The sequence below is a fragment of the Labeo rohita genome, chromosome 4 (genome assembly GCF_022985175.1).
Source record: "Labeo rohita strain BAU-BD-2019 chromosome 4, IGBB_LRoh.1.0, whole genome shotgun sequence".
Taxonomy (NCBI): Eukaryota; Metazoa; Chordata; class Actinopteri; order Cypriniformes; family Cyprinidae; genus Labeo; species Labeo rohita.
The window spans coordinates 39,619,241-39,647,229 of record NC_066872.1 but is presented as its reverse complement, the minus strand read 5'-3'; the positions used below and the strand labels follow the sequence as shown (position 1 = coordinate 39,647,229).

At 38.3% G+C, this 27,989-nt stretch overlaps 1 protein-coding gene across 7 annotated transcripts in view; it reads right to left on the bottom strand.

Annotated features, from left to right (window-relative positions):
• Positions 1–620: 620 nt before the first annotated feature.
• The window catches only part of shank3b (SH3 and multiple ankyrin repeat domains 3b), a 33,601-nt gene continuing 6,232 nt past the window's right edge, over positions 621–27,989 (bottom strand). For 3 of the 7 annotated variants that reach the window (XM_051107507.1, XM_051107506.1, XM_051107505.1), the window contains 23 exons: positions 26,468–26,729; positions 21,889–22,092; positions 21,700–21,771; positions 20,978–21,086; positions 18,940–19,091; positions 18,648–18,815; positions 18,353–18,469; positions 16,085–16,162; positions 15,945–16,011; positions 11,918–12,170; positions 10,551–10,714; positions 9,712–9,825; positions 9,546–9,621; positions 8,751–8,833; positions 8,538–8,662; positions 7,735–7,870; positions 7,547–7,627; positions 7,255–7,275; positions 6,749–6,885; positions 6,268–6,373; positions 4,243–6,118; positions 4,021–4,050; positions 621–3,402 (listed from right to left, as the gene is read on the bottom strand). In XM_051107507.1, coding sequence (XP_050963464.1) covers positions 2,835–3,402; positions 4,021–4,050; positions 4,243–6,118; positions 6,268–6,373; positions 6,749–6,885; positions 7,255–7,275; positions 7,547–7,627; positions 7,735–7,870; positions 8,538–8,662; positions 8,751–8,833; positions 9,546–9,621; positions 9,712–9,825; positions 10,551–10,714; positions 11,918–12,170; positions 15,945–16,011; positions 16,085–16,162; positions 18,353–18,469; positions 18,648–18,815; positions 18,940–19,091; positions 20,978–21,086; positions 21,700–21,771; positions 21,889–22,092; positions 26,468–26,665 — 4,935 coding nt within the window. In that variant the 5' untranslated portion in view covers positions 26,666–26,729 and the 3' untranslated portion in view covers positions 621–2,834. Of the gene's footprint in view, positions 3,403–4,000; positions 4,051–4,242; positions 6,119–6,267; positions 6,374–6,748; positions 6,886–7,254; positions 7,276–7,546; positions 7,628–7,734; positions 7,871–8,537; positions 8,663–8,750; positions 8,834–9,545; positions 9,622–9,711; positions 9,826–10,550; positions 10,715–11,917; positions 12,171–15,944; positions 16,012–16,084; positions 16,163–18,352; positions 18,470–18,647; positions 18,816–18,939; positions 19,092–20,977; positions 21,087–21,699; positions 21,772–21,888; positions 22,093–26,467; positions 26,730–27,989 lie in introns of all 7 variants that reach the window. The other 4 variants (XM_051107511.1, XM_051107509.1, XM_051107508.1 and 1 more) reach the window with 4 other exon arrangements.

Sequence of the window (27,989 nt, the reverse complement as noted above, 5' to 3'; positions counted from 1 at the left end):
CTTGACATTTTTCCATGTAATTGTAGTTTTTTTTTTTTTTTTTTTTTTTTTTTTTTTTTTTGGATTATGTATCCACTCTATGTGTGAGACTTCCGGTTCATTAACCGCTATATGGAAACAACGAGAAGAATATCAACGTGCAGTAAATGGTAAAACTGTTTGCACTACAAACCAGTGTGGTCCTAATTAAGATAATACATTAAAATAAAAAGGCAAGACACACCAATTAGCAATAGCAACCAGAAAAATGACCTGTTTTGCTAAAAACAGCCGGACGCGGATGAGACCGGAAGCCATGGAATTTACAAATGGCCGCGTCCATGCTTACAGGAAAAAATAAGGTGAATGCAATTTAGTTTGCTGATGTTTTAACCTCATCTGTCTCTGCAGTTTGCATTGTATAAAATGTGCCATTTTCTTTTATCTGTTGTTTTTTTTTATTTTAGAAAGCATCTAATTAATAGAAACTGGACCTCTGTTCGTTTAACAACCAATATCTTGACTTTTATGTTAATTTTTGTGCACACACACACACATTTTAAAATGTATAGAGTAACGAACCCAACCCCCGTCTTTTTCTCCACAGAAGGATGATGTATTATTCGATTAATCCCCACAGCCTGAGAGATGATCTTTAATAACAGACAAGTCAAATTATATTTTTGTGTACATTTTCTCATTTTAAAGCAAACATGTCCGAAAGCTTGATCCTCAAATCACTTCATCCAACAAAGAATACAAAAGAAGTCAACAACAGAAGAAAGGGCTCCTAAAAGTGGTAAACTAAAAGAACATGGCTGCCACACCCTTCTCTTACACCAGTAATTAATTACATAATTGTGTTTGAGAGTGTAAATGAGTGAGGATCGGAAGGGAGGGAGAAGGACAGGGACAGATGAGGAAAGTACAGTAATATTTTATGCAGATGGCTTATAAACAGTAGCACCCACATCTTTGTGCAAACTGACCAACCGGAGGAGTGACAAGTGTGAGGATTTTTCTCCTCTGTTGGCAACTGTTAGTCAAATGTGTAAACCACAGCAACGCCTACTGTTCCAGCTTACCAAACACAACAAACCAGTCAAGATAGTTACCAGATAATTTTTTTGACACAATATAATCTTAACATTTGCTTGATTATATGACAATCTTGGGGATTTCTGAACTGAGAAATTGAGAAAAATAACTATATTCACAGTAGATTGTTTGTAGTTAGATTACTTTTAGCAATTTGGTTATACTAGAATAAAATTGACACTTTTCCGAGGAACAGAGTATATTCCGAGGTTGTTAGGATTAGGGACACACTGCTTTTTAACGTGTCACGTTATTACTTTAAGTCGAAGACTTACCAGGCTGAAGATTCACCAGTTTAGCAGTCTGCATTAAAAAATTTTTAATAACAATTTGATTTCTTTGTATTAAAAGCCCTTAGGTAGCATATTTTGCTCATATTGTTCTAAACTGAAAGACTTGATAGGAAATAAATCCCAAATGAGTAATTGCACAATACATAACCAAATAGATCATGGCAAAGAAATGTTATTACGTCTTGAATTCACAAATTGATCAGCATGATGGTGAGTTATCATTTACAAAAGGTAACAAATAAATTCCTACAACCCATAGTATTTCAAATCCTCTGTGTAAACGAAACAGTTATTCTACATACAGTCTTACTGAGCATTTATTCATAATAGACAAAAAAAGGTCTGTCCGTAATTATGAAATTCTTAAATAACTGACCATGAACTAGTCCAAAGATTATGTGTTTATAACTCACAAATCACAAGTTATACCATGGGGAAAAAAGAGTAACTGCGTTCATGTTAGGGTATTGGTTGATAACTGACAAATAAAATAACAAATATAAAGTAAGACCAAATATGACACAATCTCACAGGGCATAAGACAAGTATATCTCACCTTATTCTCATACATTCGTCTTTTTTGAATATATAACTCCATATATATCATATACATATAAAATTGAATGTAGTGACTGAAAATATCTATCTTTAACAAATTTTTGATGGCGGCAGTATTACCTCAAGGCCACACTTGTATTGTATTGGGAGAAGTTTTATTCTCCTGGTTTAGGGCAGATTGTCAGATCCTTTCTTACTTGGACATGTTGCGTTCACATGCCAAGTCTAGTTGCTGCAGTGCATCTTACAATCACCATTAACATGGCTATCTACTGTTGAGTTGCAAGATGGTCGGTGAACATACTGTAAATTCCGGGCACTTGGAAGCATTGGCATTGTTTACAGGAGAGATTTACGCTCTTCCCTTTCCCTTTGCACTCCGGCTGACGCTGCTTTCTAAAATGTTGAAGTCTCTCTCCTGGAAGCAGGAAATGCAAACAAATCCAGACACTGAAGTTATTCTTAAACTTCCTCTGATAACTCGAGAGAAGTCTGTATGTTTGCCACACCATCATCATTTGATTGTAAAACATGGCATGTGAAGGAAATGGCTGCTTGCTGGCTATATCATTTGTTATTGTGCAGAAGACCCAGTTAAAAACATGGCCAGTTCGATTTTCTTAGACCTGTAGCTGTAAATAGTAGATATTGCGCAGTAGGTCCACACTCCTGTCCAGCATGTTTATTTTTACTCTTATTGTAGTAGGTGGCAAACTAGTGAAGAAACGTGGTGGGTTTTGTGGGAGTTAAATCGCGGGTGCTTGGGTAAAATCTATATTATATAAGGGCTGTGCAGTGTTAAATAAAGTGGGTTGGAATCTATGGTGTTAGACTTCGGAATAACTTGAATTTTTAAAAGTAAAAATTAATTTTGTGATGGGACTATATCCTGCATTTTGGCTCTCCTCAACTATCCAGCAACTGCTTCAATGCACGTTCGATGTTCATTCGGTGTCCCACCCGCGTCACCCCTAACTCTGCCAGATCGTCCTTGGTCAGTGCAGGCAGGTGGGCGCCTTCAATCTCGTGCTCCAAAAAGCGGGCACGATGTTCTCCAAGTCCCACACTCTCTAGCCATTCTCCTACGTCATACTTACTCCACAGTGCTAGGGGGCGCTGTCTGAATGGCCGCAGGGCCAGGAGAGGGGCTCCCAGTACCGGTGAAGGGCAGGGGGAGGCGCACGGAGAAGGGGATGGAGAACGGCTGCGGGCTCGAGCGCTGGCGCTCCTCATGACGAAACGCACCTCCTTGGGCTCCTGGGGCAAACTTAGGCTAGAAGACTTGAGTATTGTGTGATGGTGGTGATGAGGGCCGAATGTACGGACAGGCCCCAGCGGTTCACTCCGTTCTGGGGTGGCTCCGGGGCTTGGAGTCCTACGGGTCACTGGGTATCGGCTGCCAGGTCGGATTGTAAAGGTGGTGCCGTAACTCCGCTGAGAGATGGTGTGGAGCTCCCCTAAACTACTAAAGAGTCTAAGAGAGAGAGAACATAAAAGACGAGTCAAAAAGAGGGAGGTAGAGTTTTAACTGCAGTACTTTTGGGAAACTACTGGGATGCTAATGTAAGAGAAAAGGAATGTGAATCCAATGCTGTGTAAACATTGGGGTTTGTGAAAATTTAAGTAGTGCAAAGCATGCAGTGAGAACTTAATGCGATAAAATGACAGTTAGAGCAGTTAATATAAAACTGGAGTCCTCAGAAAGGTATAAAGAATTGGTGCATCAGCATTTCACAGTATTTCCACCACAGCATGCTTTCGGGTTTCATTTTGTAAGCATCCGAAACTTGCTGCAATAAACTTACCACAATCAATGCAGCAATGTGAACTAAATGTAGATTCAACATTCGTTTCATTTAGTTTTTATTAAAGAGCAATTTGATTGGCCCTCGGCGGTACACTGAAAATTCCAGTTTCGTTGCGCAAAGACAGACAGAAGCTGAAATGCCTCAGTTACTGCATAATGAACTACCATAAGCCTCTAAGACAAGCCCACAGTAGCATTTGCAGCTTGATTAACGGCTGCAGTAAAGGGTTTAGTGAAAGTTAGTTAGACAAGGAGTTGTTTTTACCCTCAGAGCTAAAAACCTACGATTTACTCTCTCCTCCATTCTCCTCACATCTGCAAGGACATACAGACACACACACACATGTGTGTTATGGAAAGGCAGTTTAACCAGGTGTGTGGCTAAGGGTGTCAAAAGTCAAGTGGGTGTATTGCTAAACGATATTGAAAGTTGTGCTGTGTTTCATGCAGGTGTGCAAAATGTGCTCCTGTTTGAACGTCTGAACAATTTTAACGGCTCTTTCCTACCTGGCACCTCCCACAGGTGATCGCCTGCCAGGGTCAAGAGGTGCTCCCATTGGTGGCTCCTCCCCCAATGAATGAGTGTCTTTGCTTAGCAACTCTGCCCCCATAGCAGCAGGCCGACTTTCATCAGACCCACCCATCTGGGCCCGAGGCTCCTCCCCCCAGAGTTTGGAACGTCTTTGGAATAGGTAGCGTGGACGGCTGGGGCCTGTGCTGGGTGGGTGTGGAAGCAGCTCACTGTCTGATGACTGTTTAAGCAGTGGGTCCCTGAGATGGGCGGGGCGACCACGCCCCACCCCAGAACGTGGTTTGCTAGCATGAGCGGAGTCTGTGCTCTCCGAAGACAAAGTGGACATGCTGGAGACTGTGGAAACAGTACTGGTGGTCTCCATGTGTGGGTCTTCAACCCCAGAGTCTGCCGTAGAATCGCTTGCTTTCCCAGAGGAGGTCTTTGCAATGGATGGCCGTGATCCACTAGGTGAAATGCTTAGAGTGGCTTTGGGTGCTTCTTTAATTAGAAGGCCATTAGCAAAGGGTTGAGGGGGCGGCACGAGGCCTATCTTCCGAAGCTCCTCTCTGGTTTCCTCATCACTGGACGAGAGCAACGCAGGGGGAAGTGTCACCGTGTAAGGCTCTGCTTCCTCCTCTGAGCTCATAGTCAGACTTCGAGCAGTCAGATTTGAGAGGGTAGGGGCAGGGGAAGGGAGAGTGGGCGGGACTGCCGGTGGGGTGTGTTCTGTATCCATCAGTGCAGGCTGCACACCTTGCACGCTGGGTGGGACAAGTGCCTCTTCCAGGCTTCGTCCGGACCCAGGGCTACCGCTAGTCACCTGGCTTGCCGTTTCTGTGATGCTGACTGGTTCATCTCTCCAAGAGTTAGATGGCGGAGCTTCGAGAGGAGCAGGTGGTGTGGCTCCTCCTTCTGTCTCGGGCCTTTCCACTGCTCGACCTTGAGTGGGCGAAGGTGTTGGCGAAGGTGTAGGAGTGGGTGTATTCCGGCCACTAAGGGCACGTTCTCGTGCAGCCAGTGCAAGCGCTAGAGGTGAGGACGGATCCAGTGGTCGACCTGTTAGAGGGTGTATAAAAGTGGTGCCCCCTGGTGGTGGGCCAGGGGAAAGCATTGGTGCAGGTGGAGGCAACTCAGCCAACTCATCCACTGAGTGAGACTGAGAGAGTAATGGAGTTGTCTGCGGCTCCGTCGCGCCCCCTTCTACAGATAGAAAAACGCTAGGTCTGCGCCGGGCTCCTGGAGGCGTGATTCTAGCTCGCTCAGAGAGAACCTGCTGTTGGAACTGCTCTGCTCGGCTACTGTGGGGAATCCGTGATCCTCCCAAAGGAGAGGGGTCTCTACTTGTCTGAGCAGCGGCTCCCTCTTCAACTTGTCCTTGTTTGACTAGTGGACTCTTTCTACGCTGGGGCTTGGTAGGAGTATAGACAGCACTTAGACGACCTACATTAGCATACGGATTCTCCACAGGTGGCCCACGCCTTCGACCACGTTCAGGAGGAACCGCTCCGGAGGTAGGCGTTTGTGGTCTTGCAATAGGGGCAGGCTCCACTGGCAAATGGGTGGTGTCCTGAAGAATGATCATGGAGCGTGTTTTTCGCTGGCGGTCTGTCGTGACTGGGCCATGGAGTTTGGGCTCTGCCCCCGGGCGGAAGCTCGAACGGCTCTGGTTGGCAGCGCGAGAAGGGGGCGGAGGTGGAAGAAAGGATGGAGGTGGCCCTGAATCTAGGAAGTAGGGCGTTGGAGGTGGTGGAGGAGCTGTCTGTGGAGGGGGTGGAATACTGTCTTGTCTAAAGCTGTCAGTCATCGAGGAGCTTCTCGGAAAGCGATGCTCTCCAATCAAGGCTGAGATTCTGTCATCTTCAGGAGCACCTATAAAATAGTTCTCAGTGAGACTGTGGGTGTATTGTTTGGAATGAGCTCTGATGATCATTATGTTTTAATAGCCCTTTTCATATCATTGGTCGTTTATGAAAAGCGAGAATTTGTGAGAATGTTTGTATTTGTGTATGGCGCATTACCAAATGACTTGGTTCTTGACATTCCCCGAGGCAGCTGCATGTGACTTTTGTCCACAGCCAAGGACACTCCTGAACCTATTGGCAAACCCTGCCTCTCTAACAGAGACTACACACAAACAAAAACAATACATAATCAAATACTGGCCAGAATTCAAAGTCAGAACAACAAACAAATCACAGATTATGATTAATCAGCTAGCAAACAGAAAATGCAGCCACAGCGAATTTAATTTTTCAACCTAAAGACAATATGCATTATAAACAAAAACTGATCAGCAGCCAAATCTTTACTGACACAATTTGGCTGCTGTACTACAGTGGTGATATGCACCATCTGCTGCATACAATGCATAGTATGCTACATATTGTCATATATAACAAGGGCTCTTGTATTTTGTTTTATTAAAAACATAATTATAACTTTTATATTATTAAATAACACATTTGAAAATACACCTTTTTTCATCAACATCAGACTTACATTGATCTCAGCCTGTGTGATGCGGCGACTAGTTGGTCTCTGTTTCACAGTGGCTGCTCTGGAGTCCACATCTGCAGGACGTGCCCTCATCACTACGACCGGTTCTTTGGGCGAACTCAACATCTCATCCAACTTCTCTGTGAGAGATACACACAGATGCATACACACACAGAAACACTTAATACACATTCCTGACCAGTTTACCGGCACTTCCTCACAGAAGACCAAACAGTCACCAAGTGCAACATAGACCCCATGTGAATGAAGGAACACTAAAACAAATATACAGTCACAAATACATCACAAAACACATACATATTAGCCATCTACAATCCACAAAAAGAAAAACAAACACATATTTGGACTAAACAATTTTTTGCAGTCACAGGCAACGACAAACAAGCTAAAAAAACAGGTTAGATAAATCCATCCATGACATCACATGCTAACCAGCATATAGAACCAGGAAAGGACATCATCAACGTGACACTGGTTTCATATCTTACCTCCCCTCCTTCTCCTTGACGCTTGTGGACAAGAAGGACAAATCTATAGTTCCTGATTTAGCTCATAGATTGAGTCACTTTTCATTAGCAATGAATGAGCAAAGCTATCACTGCACTGCTGTATCATTCTCACGGAAAGAAAATACATTTATTTGCACATATTTCTCCATTAGCGTTCCTGGAAAAAAGTGATCCAATATGTGCCATGCCCTTATAGATAATGATAACAGCTGTTTTAATATGACTTCTCTGAGACCTAGCATAGGACCTAGTAGATGAGCATCTGTCTTACCCAGCTCTTCCAGTTCGGCAGTCATGCTTTTTGAGCGCAGGGTCAGGCTGGTGCTTGGGTCTCTCTTAGGAGGTGGTGGGGCTAATTAATTATCAAGAAATGCAATATTTAAATTTTGCAGGATTATCTACTTCAAATGAAAAGTAAAATGCATCGTGTGCATGCATTAATGAAGTGAAGACTTATACCTTTCTTGCGGACGACGTCTCCAGTGTCAGGTTTGCGCGTGACAGACACCACTTTCATTACTAGCCGACTTCCTCCTTGCCGAATCAGCGATACCACCTGCCTATGTCCAACTTTTACTACGCTCACCCCATTTACCTGACAAATGTGGGGAGAATTAGAGAAAGATGTAACGTATATCCAGTAGAAACCCAGCAGAGACATGATGGCATTCTTTCGTCTAAAAAAGTCAGCATGAAATTTAAATTCACCCAATCTGTTGTCTAAATGCATGTTATTAATCTTATTGTGAATGATTCATCCATGCATTTGTTTAATTTTTTATTTAATTTTTTTTTATCAAGCTTGTAATTTTTAATCAAACAGCAGACGTTTCTCTGGGGACATACTGTATGAGACTTCTCAGATTAGTGAAATGATTAAATGTTGTAGCTTATTGTCAATTACAGTTATTTTTTGAGCTTCTTTTTGAATATGTGGTTTGAAAATCACAGTTTTGGCAAAGAAAAAGTTGCGTGTGTGTTATTCACTATGATATGGGGACCAAATGTCGCCACAAGTATAGTAATACAAGTACAATTTTTAGGTCCCCATGTGGAAACAAACTTATAAATTATACATAATGAAATGTTTTGAACATCTAAAAATTTAAGTTTTGTGTGAGGGGTAGGTTTATGGGTAAGGAGATAGAAAATACAGCTTGTACAGTAAACCATTACACCTATGGTCCCAATAATGATAGGAATACCAGTTTGTTTGTGTGTGTGTGTGTGTGTGTGTATATAAATCAAACATTATTTTTTACCTCTATGAGGAAATCTCCTGTCCTTAACCCTGCCCTCCACGCCACCCCTTCCAGGTCCACAGACTCCAGGTATTGCAGGGCAGGAAAAGCAGGAGTAGGTGTGAACTCTTCTATGGGCGTCTCGGCTGACAAGAACGAGCATTTAATTATTTTATATGCATTTGTATGTGAATTTCTTTCAGGCTAACATGCATGCATGTGTGTGTTTCAAACCTTTAGCTCCCCGAAGCACAAAGCCAAATCCTTCGCTGTCTCTCTTCTGCAACGTTGCACTTTTTTCTTCTATAACATAATCACTGTGAATTCAGAGAAATCCATAGTCAGATATGGTGCATTGCCAGAACTCACTGTCTTCATAGATTCCACCTCCCATACCCATAATCCTTTATACTACCATATTTTATTTATTCAGGATGAAAGAGAGAGAAAGGCAATGGTTGAAAAAGCATACTATTCATACCATACTACTCATATGTGACCCTGGACTACAAAACCAGTCATAAGGGTCAATTTTTTGAAATTAAGATTTATACATTATCTGAAAGCTGAATAAATAGGCTTTCCATTGATCTATGGTTTGTGGTATATATTGTTAGGATATAACAATATTTGGCCGAGATACAACTATTTGAAAATCTGGAATCTGAGGGTGCAAAATATTGAGAAAATCACCTGTAAAGTTGTCCAAATAATGTTCTTAACAATGCATATTACTAATCAGATATTAAGTTTTGATATATTTACGGTAGGAATTTAAAATATCTTCATGGAACATGATCTTTGCTTTATATCCTAATGATTTTTGGCATAAAAGAAAAATTCATCACTGTATTTTTTGGCTATTGCTACAAATATACACATGCTACTTAAGACTGGTTTTGTGGTGCAGGGTCACATTATCTCTGCATTATGTGTACTGTGCACAGTAATGCATGGAACACTTGCGATATTGAATAGTATGTAGCTCAAAGTATATTCTGTGTAGTGTGTGTGTGTGTATATATATACCTGTAAGAGGTAAAGTTGTCGTAGGAGCCAACAGTGTAGTGCCTGAAAAGTCTCTTGGTGCGATCCTCTCTTGTCTCTGAGAAACAGATCTGAACATTAAACTGCAGAATACTTTAAAATAATGCTGTCGAATGCTCTGAATGCGTGTGTGTATATCTGCACTGACCGAGTCTTGGGTCATATTGTCTCATCTGGACTTCCTCTACACAGTGAGCAGGAAACCAGCCAGTTCGTCCTTTAACTGAGCCTTCCCAGAATCCACCTTCACCTATGCTTAGCACTGGTGGAGACACGTATAAACTGTTATATGCTGTATTTGGTATATTTACCTCATTTATGGATGTTTATTTAACTGCAGGCTTTTCTTGTCCCAGATATTAAAACTAAGTTTTTCTTTTTTATTTATTTAGTTACTTGAAGATTACATTAAATATGTCTTGTAGGCACTTCATTTGTCTTCATTTGGTTACTTTCTTGAATGCCTTCAAGCATAAGTATTATTGTTTTACCCTTGTTTCAAACCAAGAGATCACAATTTTATTAAAAAAAAAAAAAATATATATATATATATATAGTTTTTTTTCTCAAACGTTTATACTTATTTAGACAGTGAAGAATATACTTTAGATAAAATATTAGGTGTAAAAACAACAAAATGAGAAACTAAATAAATATTTAGCATAATATTTAATAATTTCATAATTTTGTCAAATTATTTTTTGTACATATAAGAAAAAAAATCTACAACTAGTTATGAATTTAGTTTCTGCAAGACCGTTTTATTTCTAATTTGTTCATGATGGTTCAGTTCTCCTGTAATGCATGTATATTCACTACTGAACACTCTGAGTAGACAAATTCAATAGACTAGAGTTTTTAAAAAGGTGTTTAATAAAGAGCCATTGCTGAAGAAATATTCAGAATGCTACGGATTGTGGCGACCTCCAGCATAAAAATAAAGTGATCTTTTTGCTGGATCTTGCACAGAGAGGCTGGCTGACTGACCTTTGACCCTCTCTCCTCGGTTGAGTGTGATCTCACCCTCGCCCTGTGGAGTGTGGGAGCTGACAGCGATGAAGGTTCGGCCGGGCACCGCACTGTACAGCCGTCGCTTGGGCCCTCGAGACACAGCAGGAGGACTCGGCTCTCTCTGTACAGGACTGCCAGGGCTGCAGTGTGCAGAAATGTCAGGTAATCAATGCTTTATTAATTGTTATTATTTAATTCTTTTAATATTTAGTATTAGAATTACAACGATCAATTATAATATTCATATTGCACACAATTATGAGCAGATACACACTATTTTTACTTATAAATGTTGCAACTGAGCTTTAGATGGCATGCATTTTTGTTAAACGGGGAAAATAATCTACTTTTTTGATTTATTCATAAATTCAGATGGATGATTCACACCTTTGATGTAAATAAATAATATTCAAATAATTTATAAAATTTAAAAAACATGTGTCTAAATATCTAATTTAATGGATGATTAAATATCTAATAACATGGATGATTCACATCTGAGGAGTAAATAAATAAATAAAATTTAAATAACTGTAAATAAAGCAAAAATGAAATTATTTATTTATTCATTTATTTATTTATTTTGGAAAAAAGCAGTCTGGGCATGTTTCTAAATATCTGATTTTGTGAAAAAGCACTCGCACGTGAGGTGTAAATAAATGCATACAATGAAAATAATTTAAATAATTGCAGAAAATAGAAAATTGCAGAAAATAGAGGTGTAAATAAATAAATTAAATTAAAATAAACTACATAAATTATTTTAGAATAATAAATATTATTATTATTATGGAAAAGAGCAGTCTAGGCATGTTTCTAAATATCTAATTCTGTAAACATAAATAAATAAAATGCTTATAATTTAAATAAAGAATTGCAAATATTCAAAGCAAATATTTAAAATTTAAATATCATTTTATGGAAAAGAGCAGTTTGAGAATGTTTCTAAATATCTAATTTTGTGAAAAAAAATGTTTGGAGAAAACAAGGATGAATCACACCTGAGATGTAAATAAATAAATAAAATAACAGTTTTAAAAAAAGGGTAAAATGAAAGCAAAAATGAAATTAAATAAAATGAAAAAACTTTTTTTTTTTGGAAAAGTGCAGTCTGGGCATGTTTCTAAATATCTAATTTTGTGAAAAAATAAAAAGCACACATGAGGTGTAAATAAATACATAAAATTTAAATAATTTAAATAATTGCATTGTCATTTTATGGAAAAGAGCAGTCTGGGCATGCTGCTAAATGTCTCATTTTGTGTTCAAATAGAAAAAGCAAAAAACAAAATATCATATAGTTTCTGTGTTTAATACTCTATAAATGAAGGACAACCCCACACCTGAGGTGTCCTCCTGAGCGGGTGTGTCTCCTGAGGCTGCGCGTGTGAGTGTGAGCAGCCTGGGGGCTGCGCTGGGACGGGTTGGTATCATCAGGCTCCAGCGGGGGCAGGCTGCGAAGGGAGGGGGCCGGAGAGGGAGCTGGCAGACTCTCATCTAGAGCATTATCACTGGCCGATCGCATCAGAGAGCGACGTGGGGATACGCAGACCGCGCGCCGCCGAGACGAATAAGAAGGGGTCTCCCTGAAAGGCACTTTTACAGGAAGACGGCGACATATAAATAGTTATGCATACTTAACATAAAAGCACACTGAGCCTACCCACATCAATACTGCTGTGTTACTCTAAGCCAAATTGATTTGAGAAATCTCCATGCTTGTAATATAAAACCATGTAAATTTGTGGAAGATATCAGACATGCATATGTTCACACAAAAAATTCACACCAATTATGGAAAAGGAAATAATGTTTGTGCTGTAACACATTTGGCTCTTACGACTGCACATTATGTTTATTAAAATGCACTTATATCTTTAAACATATATGTATTTACATCCGAGAACCATTCTGAAATTGCAGTCCTTTTAGTATTCAGTTGTTTAATATCCCATTGTGTGCAATGTATTTTAATACACACCCAGATCAAATTCAGCTAAGGTGTGCCGTTTGCTAAGAAAGTAGTAGCCTAAATCATCGAAAAATCATGCAGAAACATTAAATGAGCCGCTAGACCAGAATGACCACTGTAATGGATTCTCAAGAATCCTATCAGTTGTGAATAAAACCCATTTTCGCCTGTCGAATGGATCAAGAACACTCTCCAGGAGGCTGGTATGGATATGTCCAATCTATCATGAAGAAAATGACTAGCAGAACAGATTAACCTGTGTCAGGGTGAGAGAGAGAGAAATCACTCATAACCTGAAGACTAGCACCCCATCTGTAAACCACGACGTTAGAATGGCTGCAGTTTAAGATTATATGTACATACGTCCAATTAATTTTGTCTGAAATAGTCAAGTAGAGGTCATGTATGAGCTGCAAATCCTTGATGGTTCATGGTTTACGGATGTAAATACCACAAATAAAGACTTTAAAGGGGTCATATCAAACCTCAGAAACCTCAAACATATCAAAATAAAGTAATTTAGTTTTTCATCACCATTTCAGCCCATAAATTAGCTACTGTAAGTTTAATTTGTAGGCTTTTTTTTTTCAGAATCAGTATATTTATTATTTTTTAATAATAAATACTACTAGGGTTACTGCTACTCATGGCTGTAGCCAGCTATGAGGGCTGTTTACCGTACATTTTTCATGTTCAAAAATAAAATATGTTCTCTAAATGATTCATTTGCTGTTTAAAACTTATCATATGAGTGTCTGGATGTATAATTAAGTTTACACCGTTTGTAAGAATCTTTAGTATCCGTGGTATGAAAATGCGAGATGCTAGCGTAGTTAACGAGACAGGGTTGCCAGGTTTTTACAACAAAACCCGACCAATTGCCACTCAAACTATCCCAAAACTAGCCCAGTCGCGTTTCGAAGGAGCTCTCCCAGTAAAAGTCGCGTTCCGTGGGGTAAAATACACGTTTTTTGGCAGGATTCCCCTAGTACAGTTCGCATTCCAGGGGCCAAACAACGTTATTGTGGTCTGCTTCAACCCGCGGACATGAAAACCATGTCGGCGGGTTGAAGTATACACTACCGTTCAAAAGTTTGGGGTCAGTAAGACTTGTAATAGTCTTTAAAGAAGTCTCTTATGCTCATCAAGGCTGCATTTATTTGATTAAAAATATAGAAAAAAAACAGTAATATTGCAAAATGTTTTTACAATATAAAATAATGTTTTTTATTTTAACATACTTTAAAATAGAATTTATTCCTGTGATGAAAAGCTGAATTTTTATCAGCTGTTACTCCAGTCTTAAGTGTCACATGATCCTTCAGAAATCATTATAATATGCGGATTTATTATTAGAATGATCAATGTTGGATAATATCAACAGTTGTGCTGCCAAATATTTTTTGGAACCTGTGATTTTTTTTTTTCAGGATTCTTTCATGAATAACAAGTTTAAAAAGTACAGTGTTTATTCAAAATATAAATATTTTATAACAATGTAAATTATTTATTATTAACTTTTAATAAACTTTTAATTATTAACTTAATACATCCTTGGTGAATAAAAGTATTAATTTCTTAAAAAAAAAAAGAAAAAAGAAAGAAACAATAAAAATGTACCGACCCCAAACTTTTGAACGGTAGTGTATATAAAATTTTGACTGTATATTTAAAATTTTGATTAGTAATATGCACTGCTAAAAACTTAATTTGTACAAATTTAAAGTCGATTTTCTCAATATTTAGATTTTTTGATGACGTATAAATCTTAATTTCAGAATACTGACCCTTATGCCTGGTTTTGTGGTCCAGGGTCACATTTCTAAGAGCTGTCATCTATATAGCATTGGTATAAATGGAAACTATAACAGTAATATGTATAGTTGCGTGAATACTAAACTTATCTTGATAAAATTATCCGCCCCTAACCTATAGTAAAGTATTAACAAATTGTGATGCAGTAATTATGGTATAATTTAACAATGTTCATCCCTCCAAAACAGAGAAAACATCCATCATGTCCATCTTTTTAAAAGAGTTTAGTGTATATGACTTGTATTTGTAGGTGTTATGATAGCATAATGCTACTAGGTATTAATTACTACTAATTATTATTATTAAAAACAATAATAATAATAAAAAATAAAATAAATAAGATAAAAATGAGCATTTTTTAATTTATTACTCCCCGGTCAATGCTATTTACACATAATAGATCTGTGTGATTACACACCCGGCATGTGTTGCCTCCTTGAATATATTGTATACAGTCTTTTGTGATACATGTGAATGAGTCTCCGGTTTGTCTCTGCCCACTGTTCTTTACTAAATCCATTCAGGTAAAATAAGTCCTTGGTTTCCCAGCATGCTCTGAGCTACTGTTGTTAAGAACTTCAGCATGTAATAAGGTATCGAGTGTCTGTTGACAACTGAGTGACTCATGCACAACTATCACAACAGGTGACAGTCACTGATGCTCAAGGAGGAAACACACAATGCAGTTGTCTTGAGAAATATATTTAAGTGTTACTGTTACTGTATACACCATCTTCAAGGGCAAATGCAGTTTTATTGTCCTTATTCTTATACGTTCTGTGGGGAAATCTTATGAAAAATAGATGAAAGTCTTTGCATTTCTGTTTTGATTAATGGTCTTTTTAAATCGGTTTCAGTTTTAGTGTACAGAATGAAATTAATTTTTCTCATGATATGACCACTTTAAACACACAGTTTCACATCAAATCTGCAGATGTATAGAGCCACAACCTTTGGGGTTAAAAAAAAACACACACACACACACACACACACACACAAATTGGGTGTGAAGCGGGGATTGCACTGGTGAGTTAATTAAATACGTTATGAAGACCGGACAGAAAGATCAGCATGTGAAACACACACTCAGATTACACAAAAATTACGAACAGATGACTCACAGATTACATCAAACAGAGCATGACTGAGATTTACAAAGAGAAACACACACAAATCATAAAGAGATTAGCCCACATACACAAATACTACAAATACATCACTTCTTGTAAAGTTTGAGCGCTGATAGGAACAGTATAATAAAAGAAATATCATGCATTTATGGATTGTTTTGACACAGGCTGCGATAAAGTTACTAGATTCACACCGCTTCATGTGATAAAACGCTCTTATGTTGTCATTTCGGCTTTTTACTCTGAAAGGCACACTTGTGCCGCATCCACTTGTGCCGACTAAATAATAAATTGAGGTTTTATCTGAAATGACACCCAATAATGGATTTGAATTAGAGTGAACTGATTTCATCTAGACAGCCCACGAAAACTTATTATGGCATTGTGGTGCCGAGTAAATAGAGCCTAGATTCAAGGCCTGATGCTTGAAAAACGAAATCATGAAAAACTCACCAACATCTGAGGTTTTATGAATCTTGATGATTTCTGCCAGGTCAAAGTTCCCTGCGATGATAGCAACCTATCGGAAAAACGTATTTATTTAAGAAAACAGAACGGATTTAGAGCCAAAACATCTGAGAGACGTTTTATACCTGAAATGCTGTTTGGTTGTTGTAGTTCTTAATTTCTTTATTTGCTCCTCGAAACAGGAGAACTCTAGCACAGCCTTCCTGCAGATATGGCAGAGGGAACGAGGGAACAAAGAAAAAGGTGGTAAGTGCAAGAGAAAACATGAGAGGAGATTATAGACATTACAGACCTTGTAAATGTGTGTGTTTTATATGTGATGTGATGCCCAGCTGAGTTTAATAACTATATACAATTGCAGTGAAATACTAGCATATGGCTGGCTTACTGCAAAGTATGTATACTGACTACTATATTTAAAAACAAAAAACAAATATAAAATGTTAGAGCTGTGTTCCCTGAGGAAGCAATGAAGGCAGCGCCTCCTTAAAATATCAAAATATAATCTATGTAACATTTAAGATGTGCATAAATCACTCGTTTTTCTAAAGAAACATTGTCCACCAGTAACAGCGACATAAGCTCATTGAGTTTTAACAGACCCCCTAAAGCGTGCAGTGAGTTTGTTGGGGGGTAATCGAGAATGAATGGAGGAAAGTCACGTAAAAGGAGGCAATGCCTTCATTGCGATATGATTGGATATGACTGGTTATGATTTCATGTGATAAATTCCGCCTCTTGTGTTCATGCGCTTTCCATTAATAGAAAGACTAATTTAAAAAAATAGTAAACAATTTACACACTTAGATATAACCACATAGTTATGTCAAAATAAGACTTGAAATGGCATGAAAACATGATCTGTATTTTTACTTTTTAGTAAGTAATCAGCTTGGTGGAATTTAAAGTAAATCTTGTCTGTGACCAGTATTTACTGAGCTTTGATGACTAATGATTCAAAAAATTTAAAAGCTCACTTTTAAAAAAATAGTGAACATGAGTTCACAAAAAATATATTGTTTAAATTGTTACTACCTTGAGTTATTTTGGAATACATGTAAAATGCCTAAAAACACTAACTTGATGAGATTCATACTTGGCTTTAATAAACAATATTGACTACATTGTTAATGTAAAAATATAAAATCAAATTCCTTTTTCTGACAGTGTAAGTAATGTTTATTTGCATTTCAATCATCATATACCAAAAAGTATTTCAGGGGTGAAAAAAAAACAAATTGGTAATACTTTACAATTGCTTAATGTATTAACTAACATAAACAAACTATGAACAGTACATTTATTGCATTATTTATTAGTCTTTGTTAATGTTAGTTAATAAAAATAGTCATTCATTGTTTGTTCATGTTAGTTCACAGTTAACTAATCTTAACAAACACAACTTGTGATTTTAATAATGCATTAGTAAATGTAAAATTACTAAATGCTGTAGAAGTATCGTTCATTCTTAGTTCATGTTAACTATTGTAGTTAAGTAATGTTAACTAATGAACCTTACTGTAAAGTGTTACCTATTTTTTAATGGGCAAATGCGGATAGAACGACTTAAATTGGTAGAAATGGACGGATGAATTACACAGTAAACAACTTACTCATTCACACCACATCAGAAGTGTCACAAATACGTGTCTGTTTTTTGTCTTTTGGCACTATTTGTTCAAACTGAAGCATTTACATTTTTTAAAATTACAATTTAATGTTTTAGCCTGACTGACATTGAACTTGTGCATGTTAACGTACTGTACTTGAAAGATGACAGATGATGTTAAAAAACTGCAGTTAATATCACTTCAGGTTCATTTGTCACACACCGGCATGGGAAGCCGGAGTCAGATGCAATCACAGCATTCAGCGCAGTTCGCTATAGTTATATTTTACACATTTTGACATATGTAGCAGGCCATCTATGGGACTCATAGATGCATACTATGGGACTCACAAAACCACAAAACCAGTCATAAGGGTCAATTTGTTGAAATTGAGATTTATACAGCATCTGAAAGCTGAATAAATAAGCTTTCCATTGATGCATGGTTTGTTAGGATATGACAATATTTGGAAAATCACCTTTAAAGTTGTCCAAATGAAGTTCTTAGCAATGCATATTACTAAACAAGAATTAAATTTTGATATATTTACAGTTGGAAATATCTTTATGTAACATGATCTTTACTTAATATCCAAATGATTTTTGGCATAAAGGAAAAATGGATAATTTTACAATTATCATACAATGTATTTTTGGCTATTGCTACAAATATACCCATGCTACTTATGACTGGTTTTGTGGTCCACATATACCGCATAGTGTTTACTTTAAAATTTGCATTAGACAGTGCAGCTAATGCATGTGTATTTGTGGGTGTGTGTACCTGGTTGTAGAGGGCACACAGGTGTAGTGCTGTGTTTCCTGAGGCATTCTGAGCGCTCATCTCCGCTCCATAGAATAACAGGTGCTCAAGGTGCTGCACGTTTCCATGACGACAAGCCTATGGTACAAACACACACACACGCTCGGATCACCCACTGCTGCAGGTGTAGCAAACAATAAAAAGGATATATTTAGTCTCGCTGGAGAAAGAAAGTTTAAGCTACAGGAGATTTTCTTCCCTTTACGTTTAATGAGAGTTCTGAGCATCAGACGGTTCTAACGTGTCTTCTCGTTACCTGATGGATCTCCTGCCAGCCGTTCTCGTCGCTGTAGCCCAGCTGGGCGTGATCGTAGAGCAGCAGCTCGCAGCAGTACGGATCTCCCCCGACCATGGCACTGTGATAAAGGGGAGTAAGCCCACGACTGTCCTTATAGTCTGGAGACGCCCCCAGATCCAACAATGTCTGCGGATAGCACATGAAACATGACGGACATATGTGCACAGACTCCCAACAGCTTGTGATGAGTTGTGTAAGGATGAGTCTTTCTTTGGATTGTGCGTGTGGGAGGGAAAGTGCATCAACTCACAGTCAATGCTACATGGTTGTGCGTTTGGACCGCTTTGTGCAGCGCCGTCAGGCCGTCTCTGGTTCTGAAGTCCAGATGGGCTCCTCCGCTCCTCAACACCTTAATCAGATCGGCACAAGTGTCCAGCTGGGCCACGAGAGTGAGAGGAGATTCTGGAAACATCACACATGCAGAGATGATTACAAATGCTAAATGTCAAGTCCGTTTCAGCGAATAAATGACGGGCTCATTTTGTCGAATATCCTTGCTGATTAGCACTTTCCTAAATTTGCATTCATTAAAGCATGCTAAATGCTAATCAAGGCAAACTTTAAAGGAATAGTTCATGCCAAAAGAAAATTCATGTTGTTCCGACCATGTATTATTTTGTTCACTCCATGAAACCAAAATGAGTTTTTTGACACAATGTGCAAGTTGCTCTTTTCCACGTTGAAAGGAGTTAATAAAATATGTTTCTAACCTCCTGAACGCACTCTAAAAATACCATAAAAGTAGGTTGTATGACTCCTGAGATCATATGATGGTTTTATGTGAGGAACATCCCAGCATTTACACTATTATTCATTGATAATCTTCTCTTCTTTGTCAGGACTCTCAAATCTCATCAGGTATTGTTTCAAATGGCACCTATTAGATGCATTGTACAAAGTTAAAAAGCTGAATGAGAAGAAAATTTGTAGTACAAAAATAACGCAAATATGATACAATATGGCATTAAAACGTGTATAAAACACTGTCAAACAGCAACACCCATGAGTGAAGTTACATTGAGTTTTACACTGAGGCCCATTGAGTTAACAGATGTCCTAAAATGTGCTTTGACTTTGGTGAAAGGTAATTGAGAATGAATGGGAGAAAGTCATTTGAGAGGAGGCAATGCGTCCATCGTGATATGATTGGATATGGCTGGTTATGATCGGCTGTGATTGGTTCATGCGATAAATCTTGTGTTCGTGTGCATTCCGCAATTACGAATCAATCTGATTGAACAATATAATGGCGTTAATGGGAAGACTAATTTAAAAAAATAAGTAAACTGCTCACATACTTAGATATAACCACTTGGTTATGTCAAAATTAAACTGAAAATGACATGATCTGTGGGAGTTTTTAGTGAGTAATTGGCAGTGTTGGGCACATTACTTTAAAAAAGTAATTAATTATAGTTACTAGTTCTCACAAATAGTAACTGTTACATTATTATAAAAGTAACTATCTAGGGAAAGTAACCATTGTGTTATTTTTTTTTTTTAAATGTTCAAAAATGTCAAATAACTTGGATGCCCCCAATATTAAATATGGTAAATTAATCTACACTATTTTAATGTTCCTCTGGGACAATGTGAGAAACAGCTTCCAGGGCTTAATAACAAGTTATTGAGGTCGCTTAAACCCACGGACAAGAGAAAAATCATATTAACAAGAAAACAAGGTGCTTTCGTAAAATAATTAAAAAACAGGGTGCGCTCTCTGCTGTCTCGGTTTCCATCATCTCTCTTTAAAGACACAGACATGATAAATATATGTGTATAGACAGCTTGAAATGTCTGCTTTTAAAAGTAAGTCACATCGAAAACATATTCTCTGATGAAGTAATCTGTATGATACGAAACTGAGCTCCAGTTTTTATCGTCTAAACTCATTTCTAATGTAATCACACCTACAAGTGGCTCCGCTTTTCACAATTTAAACATCTGCGTGAGATGCCCAGACATGTATGTAAACACCCACATCACCTCTGTAAACAAATGTGATTCATCAAGTTCATTTCGGCTACTTTTCGTTTTTAGAAGAAGACGTACTGAAAAGAATAAGCCAGAATTTACCTCAGAAGAAGAACGCAATGCAAAAATCGTAGTAACCCCACATTTTATTATCAGTAACAGCGTTGTAACAGGGGAAACAATCATTTGATTACTTGTTACTGAAAAAGGTAATGCCGTTAGTAACGCCCCTTATATATAATGGTGTTAGTCCCATCACTGGTAATATAGCCCCTGGAAGCTATATATATATATATATACTCTAAAGTACTCACCCCCGCTCTCAGCATCATGAAAGTTGGGGTCCAGCCCTTTCTCCAGAAACCTGCAGACCTTGTCCACACACCTTTGTTGAACATACTCCATAAACTTCTTTAGATTGGCCTAGCAGCAATAGAAAATACTGAATTACCAGGAAGGGACATACCACATTCAAAACGGTTGCCTAGACCATTATTTTTCATTCAGAAAGCTTGAAAGAAATGGAGCACAAGTTAGACAAGTGCTTAGAGGTTACTTACTTAGTTAAATAAGTCTTCAAAAAATAGTATCAGAACAGTCTGTACAATTAAAAAAATCAGTATGTAAAACTAAATATTTTTGCTGCAAGAAACCTTGACTAACATAAGTGGACTTAGAATAATGAATGCAATCAAACATAGTTATGGCCCTTTTAAAGGCACTGTAAGCAATTTAAGTTCTTTTGCTAACTTCTTCCATTTTGTTAACCTGAACCACATGCCCTCTCATCCAAACCCATCCTTTAAAGACATGTCAGCAAATGCATCACCAGCAAAATTGAATGTACATAATGATTCACTGACAGAGGGTGTTTCTAATTAGCTCGTTTTTAAAATTTGGCTATAAAAAGCATGGGCTGCTCTCATGACTGTTTGGCGTTTATAGTGCCTAGAACTGTCACAGACAAACATGCACTTTTCTCAAATAGCATGTTTTAGATAGTTTCAGCATTTAGAACAGTTTAGATAAATGTTACCTTGGTATGTAGTTTGGCCAGTTGCTTGTCATCTACATGGCTCTGAGTGTAAACACGCCTCTTGTAACGGAACTAAAGTCACACAAATTAATATACAGGTGAATGAAAATAACATAGCAACATGACCTAATTAAATAATAAGTGCAAGCTATAAAGCATTGTGGGATGCAGAAGGATGTTTATGTGCACCTCTAGGTACGGTACAGGTGTGACCGTAGGGAGAGGATACTCCCTGAGCAATCTCTCCTCATCGAGGAACTTTCCGGCACGCCCGTTAAAGGCAGGGAGGTAGAGGCCATAATTAAGCACATCGGTCAGGCTTTGTGTCAGAGTGACCAGAACTCGCTGCTTACAAACCCACACTGGAGCCTCAAGGTCCAAACGCAGGCATTTCTGAAAACACATGTTACAAACTTGTCATATTCCTACAGTATTGTTGCTTTTATTTTGGGATTTATGCATAGTTTACTATACAGATTGAGAGAAACCAGATGAGGTGCTGTTTGTCAGGACGTGTTGCAGGCTGGACTCGAACCTGCATCACCTATATGAGCACCAAGGCTTAAAGTGGCCATGCAGGTTTATTTATTCATGTACAATTAGAATCTTGTATCGCCATCAAGTGTCCTGAAATGTCACAATATTTAAAGCAGCGAATAGTTCTATAAAAACATGATCTAAATCTAACATTCCCTACAAAAGCGCCAGGCTTTAGTCTTCACTTCAGATCAAGGACTGTACTATTTGTTCTCAAACGTTTATTCATTATTATTCAATAGGAAAGTGCTGAAGTCATGACATCTTTTTACTTGAATTAGCTGAAAGCAAAGTGAAATGTTGTCTGTGAGATTTGCAGTGCAAAAATAACGCCATTTAAAGAAACAGTTCACCCAAAAATGAAAATTTGCTCAAAATGTACTTACCCTCAGGCCATCTAAAATGTAGATGAGTTTGTTTCTAAAAACTTGTCTACATTTGGGTGGCCTGAGGGTGAAAACATCATCATAATCCAAAAGTAATCCACACGACTCCCATCAATCAATAAACATCTTGAAAAGCCGCATGTTTGTAAGAAACAATTCCATCATTAAGGTGCTTTAACTTATCTAAACGTCATATTTATTTTAGACTGTTTGCCCTTGTAAACAGTACTTGATCTATGCATATTTTTGTAATGATTCAAACAAGACAGCTTTTTAACTAGAGAAAGCAATAGTATGAATAGAGGACTCTTAACAACATCCTAAAAGTGACACATCATGAAAATCTGACTTTTTTCAAGTGCTATAATCACATCCCAGAAAACACATTTCCTTCCAACCCAGTAACTTTAATTTGGTAAGCCTTTTTCTGCAAGCAGGTGAAAAAACAAGCATGTCAGATTTCACTCCCTCACTTAACATAGAAAGGGGATCTTATAATATTACCGCCTTTTAATCTGTACGTTTTCACCCACGGCGCCGTAATTTTGTTTTCGCAAATGACAACAGTGTACCAGTTTCAACACCCAATGGTGAAAGTTCAAGCAAAGCATAACTGTTCTGTCGTTGGCTGCACAGACGAAACAAGAGAGCAGTAGATTTATTGATTTATTTAATGTATATTAATATAATTATATAATTATAATTAATTATATAATACAAACATGCGATTTCTTTCCCAGCTGTTTGCCTTCACAGACATAATCAACTGTTTTTGTAACTTGTGTGTTTTTAACATAAACTTGTGTGTATTTGAAAGTTAAAGCACAATAAGACATGAAAGAGAACTTCGTTTAGGACTGCCATGTCGTTTGGTGCGATAAACATGAAAATCAAAACCAAACAGATTTTTTAGCAAAGTATCTGAGGTACGAGCTGTAATGGCCCTATTCTGGAAAAGGTGGCATGGAGCAGCAGCTCATTTGCATTTAAAGAGACATGTACAAAAACAACGCGTTTCTGCTTCCACTCAAAATCGGCATTTTCAAAATGATATAATAAATTAGTATTTTGAACTGAAACTTCACAGACACCCTGAGACTTATATTACACACTCAAAAAAATATCTTGTTCAGTAAAAGTTTTCGTGCATGTTTCTTTAAATGCAAATGAGCTGAAGCTCCCCGCCCCTTTTCCAGAACAGGGCTGTGCCTTTACAGCTCGTAACTCAGATACTTTGCCAAAAACATCTGTTTTGTTTTGTTTATCATGTTTATCATCCCAAATGGCATATGAATCATAAACTAAGTTCTCTTTCATGTCTTATTGCACTTAAACTGTCAAATACACACAGGTTTATCTTAAAAACACACAAATTACAAAAACAGTCAAATTAATTTAATTAAAGTTCACTGGACAAGCTATTTTTGGAATATTTAGGAAAAACACATGTTGGCATGTTAATGATAATTTCTAAGTATTTAGCAATAACACATGTGGCACGTTAAGGACAATTTCATTCAATATATATAATATATACCATAAGAGTTCAGCAAAGAAGACTGATCTCAGAACTGGCAGTAGAACAGTTATTGCTCATTGCACGAATCATGAAGTTAACGAATTTGCCAGCACCCCAAGCATGAGTGCTACTCCTCTGCACAGTGGTAACCTCAAAACCTTTTTTCTCCAAACCTTTTCTAAATTTCAAAAATAACTCACAGTTACGGAACTCTAACATGTAATTCTCTTTTATTAAAAACACTTAAAATGTCGGCGCTGATAGCCTCGTGGGCAGTGCGTCATCATGTAGCGCCGCTGCGCTTCAGGCGTCCTATGTTCTAATCCAGGCTCGTGGACCTTTCCCAATCCTGGTCCCCCTCTCTCTCCCACTTCATTTCCTATCTCATTACTGTCCTATCAATAAAAGACAAAAACGTCAAATATAAATCAAAAAAAAAAAAAACACTTAAAATGACTAATGACATAAAATACTAATGCGACCCCATGTAGCATGCTGGAAATTACACATCCACTTTTCAGTTAGCTGTGTCAACAAAAATGACTCATGTAGTCCCAACACAAAATGATTAAGCTCAGTTCATTTTTTGTTGGCAATCTCTTTGGTTGGTGGGACAACATATAGCGCAACTGCGCTCGCGGTGACCTGAGTTCGAATCCTGCCTCAAGGTCTTTTGCTGATCCTGCTCCCCTTTCTCCTCCTTGTACTTTCCTGTCAGCTCTCCACTGTACTCTTACAATAAAAGCCTATAAATATAACTTTAAAAAAAAAAAAAAGAGAAAAAAGCTTAATTAATTTGTACAAGTTAAAGGGGTCATTGGATGCCCATTTTCCACAAGTTGATATGATTCTTTAGGGTCTTAATGAAAAGTCTATAAATATACTTTGGTTAAAAATTCTCAATGGTAGTGTAAAACAACACCTTTTTTACCTTGCCAAAATCAGCTCTAAAAAATTCATCCTGTTCTGGTCGAGGCTGCTTTAAATGTTAATGAGCTCTGCTCGCCCCGCCTCTCTTCTGTCTGTGGAGTGACGAGCCTGTTTACTTTAGCCGCGTTTAGCCTCTGAACATGCTAATTAGCACGTTATTAGGAAAGGCGATCACAAAGATTCGCAAAGAGCCCAAAAAAACCCTTATTCTCACTTCTGCTTTAGGTAAAGCTGGATCATGAATGATTCGCGCTAACATAGACGGATATATGTAGATCGGGAGGCACGTTCCATTCACAAACAAATGTAATCTACTGCATCTGGTTCAGATGTCGAGAGTAAATGACGACCACTATGTTCATTATTATCACATCCAGCAACACAACACCTCGATTGCTCAATCAGAGATATTCTTGTCTAACTTACATCCCTGCTCTGGCATCGAAACAATGGAGGTTGGACTGTTACAGCTGACATGTCTAAGGTGAGACGTTCATGTCAAACAACTATGGTGGCCATCTGAAGACCCTTTAAGTGGACTGAACATAATGGAAATAATTAAGGTAAGAAAATGTAAAGATTTTAGTTGTTTCTTCTCATTTCAACCAAGTAATTTGAACAAGCATTAAAAATCCTTTTTTTTTGAGTGCATATTGTAACAAAGGGGCATAACAGGTCTCCTCTAATAATAATTTGTTTATTACAAGCACACAGCTTTTTAGAAGACGTTAAATGATGGACTGGAGACGTGTGGATCACTTATTGTGATGCTGTTTGGACTCTCATTCTGACGGCACCCATTCACTGCAGAGGATCCATTGGTGAGTGATGTAATGCTAAATTTCTCTGAATCTGTTCCGATGAACAAAACCCATCTTGGATGGCTTGAGGGTGAGCACATTTTAAGCACATTTCAACCCATTTTCTGTTCGCAGGTTTCTATAATGTGAAAAGCAGAGGATAATAGAGGTGCAAAAGACTCAACTTCAAAGTGCCCCCGTCGGACACTGACAGAAAGCAAGAAGTTGCTGAAAAGACTGAAAGAGCAAGGTATGTCTGCAGTTTTGTGTTTGGCAGGATTATGTAAACATGTTCCACATAACATCAATTACAAGTGCAAATTTATTCAGCCAAAAAAAGTCCACTTTTGGACGACACCATATATGCAGTTGACAACCATGCGGCATCTTTCAGCACAAATGCCTGTGGATCCCTGCGCAGGAACATGCGTGCATGTAGACGACATGCTGCAAGCCTCTGTTACACACCCCTTACTCCCACGCAGAATCAACAACTCGGTCTGTACCAATCACTGCCACTCTCTACTCCTGTGCTGCAGTGCAGCCATTTCAAAGAAAAGAGTGAGGCTGCATATGCATATGAGAGGAGCGCTCACCGTTTGCTGCAGATCAGGGATTCCGATGCGGATGACAACTGCATTTCCGTGGAGTTCCTCCATAGGTTCGGAGGTAGATTTAGTCCCAGGAGAGGCCCGAATGCTGTCATCTCCGTGGTTACCGTTGGTAGGGGTGTGTTGTTGCCGCGGCCGGTCGAGAGCCTCATGTTTGCCGTCGGCAGGTGGACTGATAGGCATGCTCTGGGAGAGTGTGTGTGTGTGAGTGTGTGTGCGTTCTGCTCAACACGCCGGCCTCACAACCCTACGAGACAACATACACCTGTCAAACTCATTCTAAGGCACTCTTTAGGTTGGTCTGATATTAGATTACCAGTAGAAGCATGTGCTCAAAGCATGCATTTGTGGCTAATAATGTCATTGTGTGTGACAGGCGTCTTTACGTAAGCATGGAGATGACATTTTACCACAAATCAAGATAAAATGACAGGATGAGAGAGTTTGATAGAGACAGTGAGAAGAGAGAGAGAGAGGAACTCCATTGGTTGTGAGTGGTTGCCATGGACACTGTGAAGCAGATCCACTTGGGAATAATGGAAATTGAGGGAACCCTGCATCCCAAGTTACCATGGCAACTCAGCACTTTGCTTGTTCTGGTGCGCTACCACTTCCTCTTTAGAGACAGCTGTGCAAAATCACACACACACTCACTGTCGTCCCTCCGTTTAGAGCATCCAAGCAACAAACCACCAGCGCTGTTGAACTCTTGACACCCATTTTAAATACTTAACCCTCTGAAGCATGATTATGTGCGCTACAAAGTCATTTTTAACCGTTTGGGGTGTGATGTTGCATTTGAAGCTTACAACGTTTCCCGTAATTCTATAAATCTGTTACTTTATGACAACATTCCGAGCAATGCAATTTTAAAAATGCCTAAAAAGAACATTCTTTGAATGTTATTAGTTGGTTTTCAGTAAATTGGATTGGAAAGATGGGACTATTTTGATGCATTAAACACATTAGGAGTTACTGTTTTGATCTAAAACGATTCATTTTGCATGCATCGGAGGGAAAAATACCTTGTACGTTTTCAGCCACGCTAAGAATCAGTGGAGGAATATGCCTCATTCTTTTAGCATACTATTATCACAGCCGGCCACATGTAGCCGTCCACCTACTCACTCATTCCAATGCAATCACACGCAAGCTAAAACATTTCAGACACTCTTGACTATTGTCCACAGAGACAGAAGGGAAGTCCTCTATTACGTAACAGACATTGTCACAGAGAACATTAGATGGAAAATCCCTGTAAAGAGCAAGTATCATTTGCATCAGCATTGTTATACTGTACGACTAAGGGTGGGCGATATAACCAAAATCTTATATCATGATATGAGTCATTTTATTTCATGGCAGCTATATTGTCACCAGTGTCAGTATCACAAAAAAACTAATACTAGCCTAAAAAACTGAAGAGAAGTAAACAGTCAGCGATTGAATAAGAGTAAGAAACTAATTATAAGCAACAGGACAAAAAAAAACTGCAGTCAAATAAATA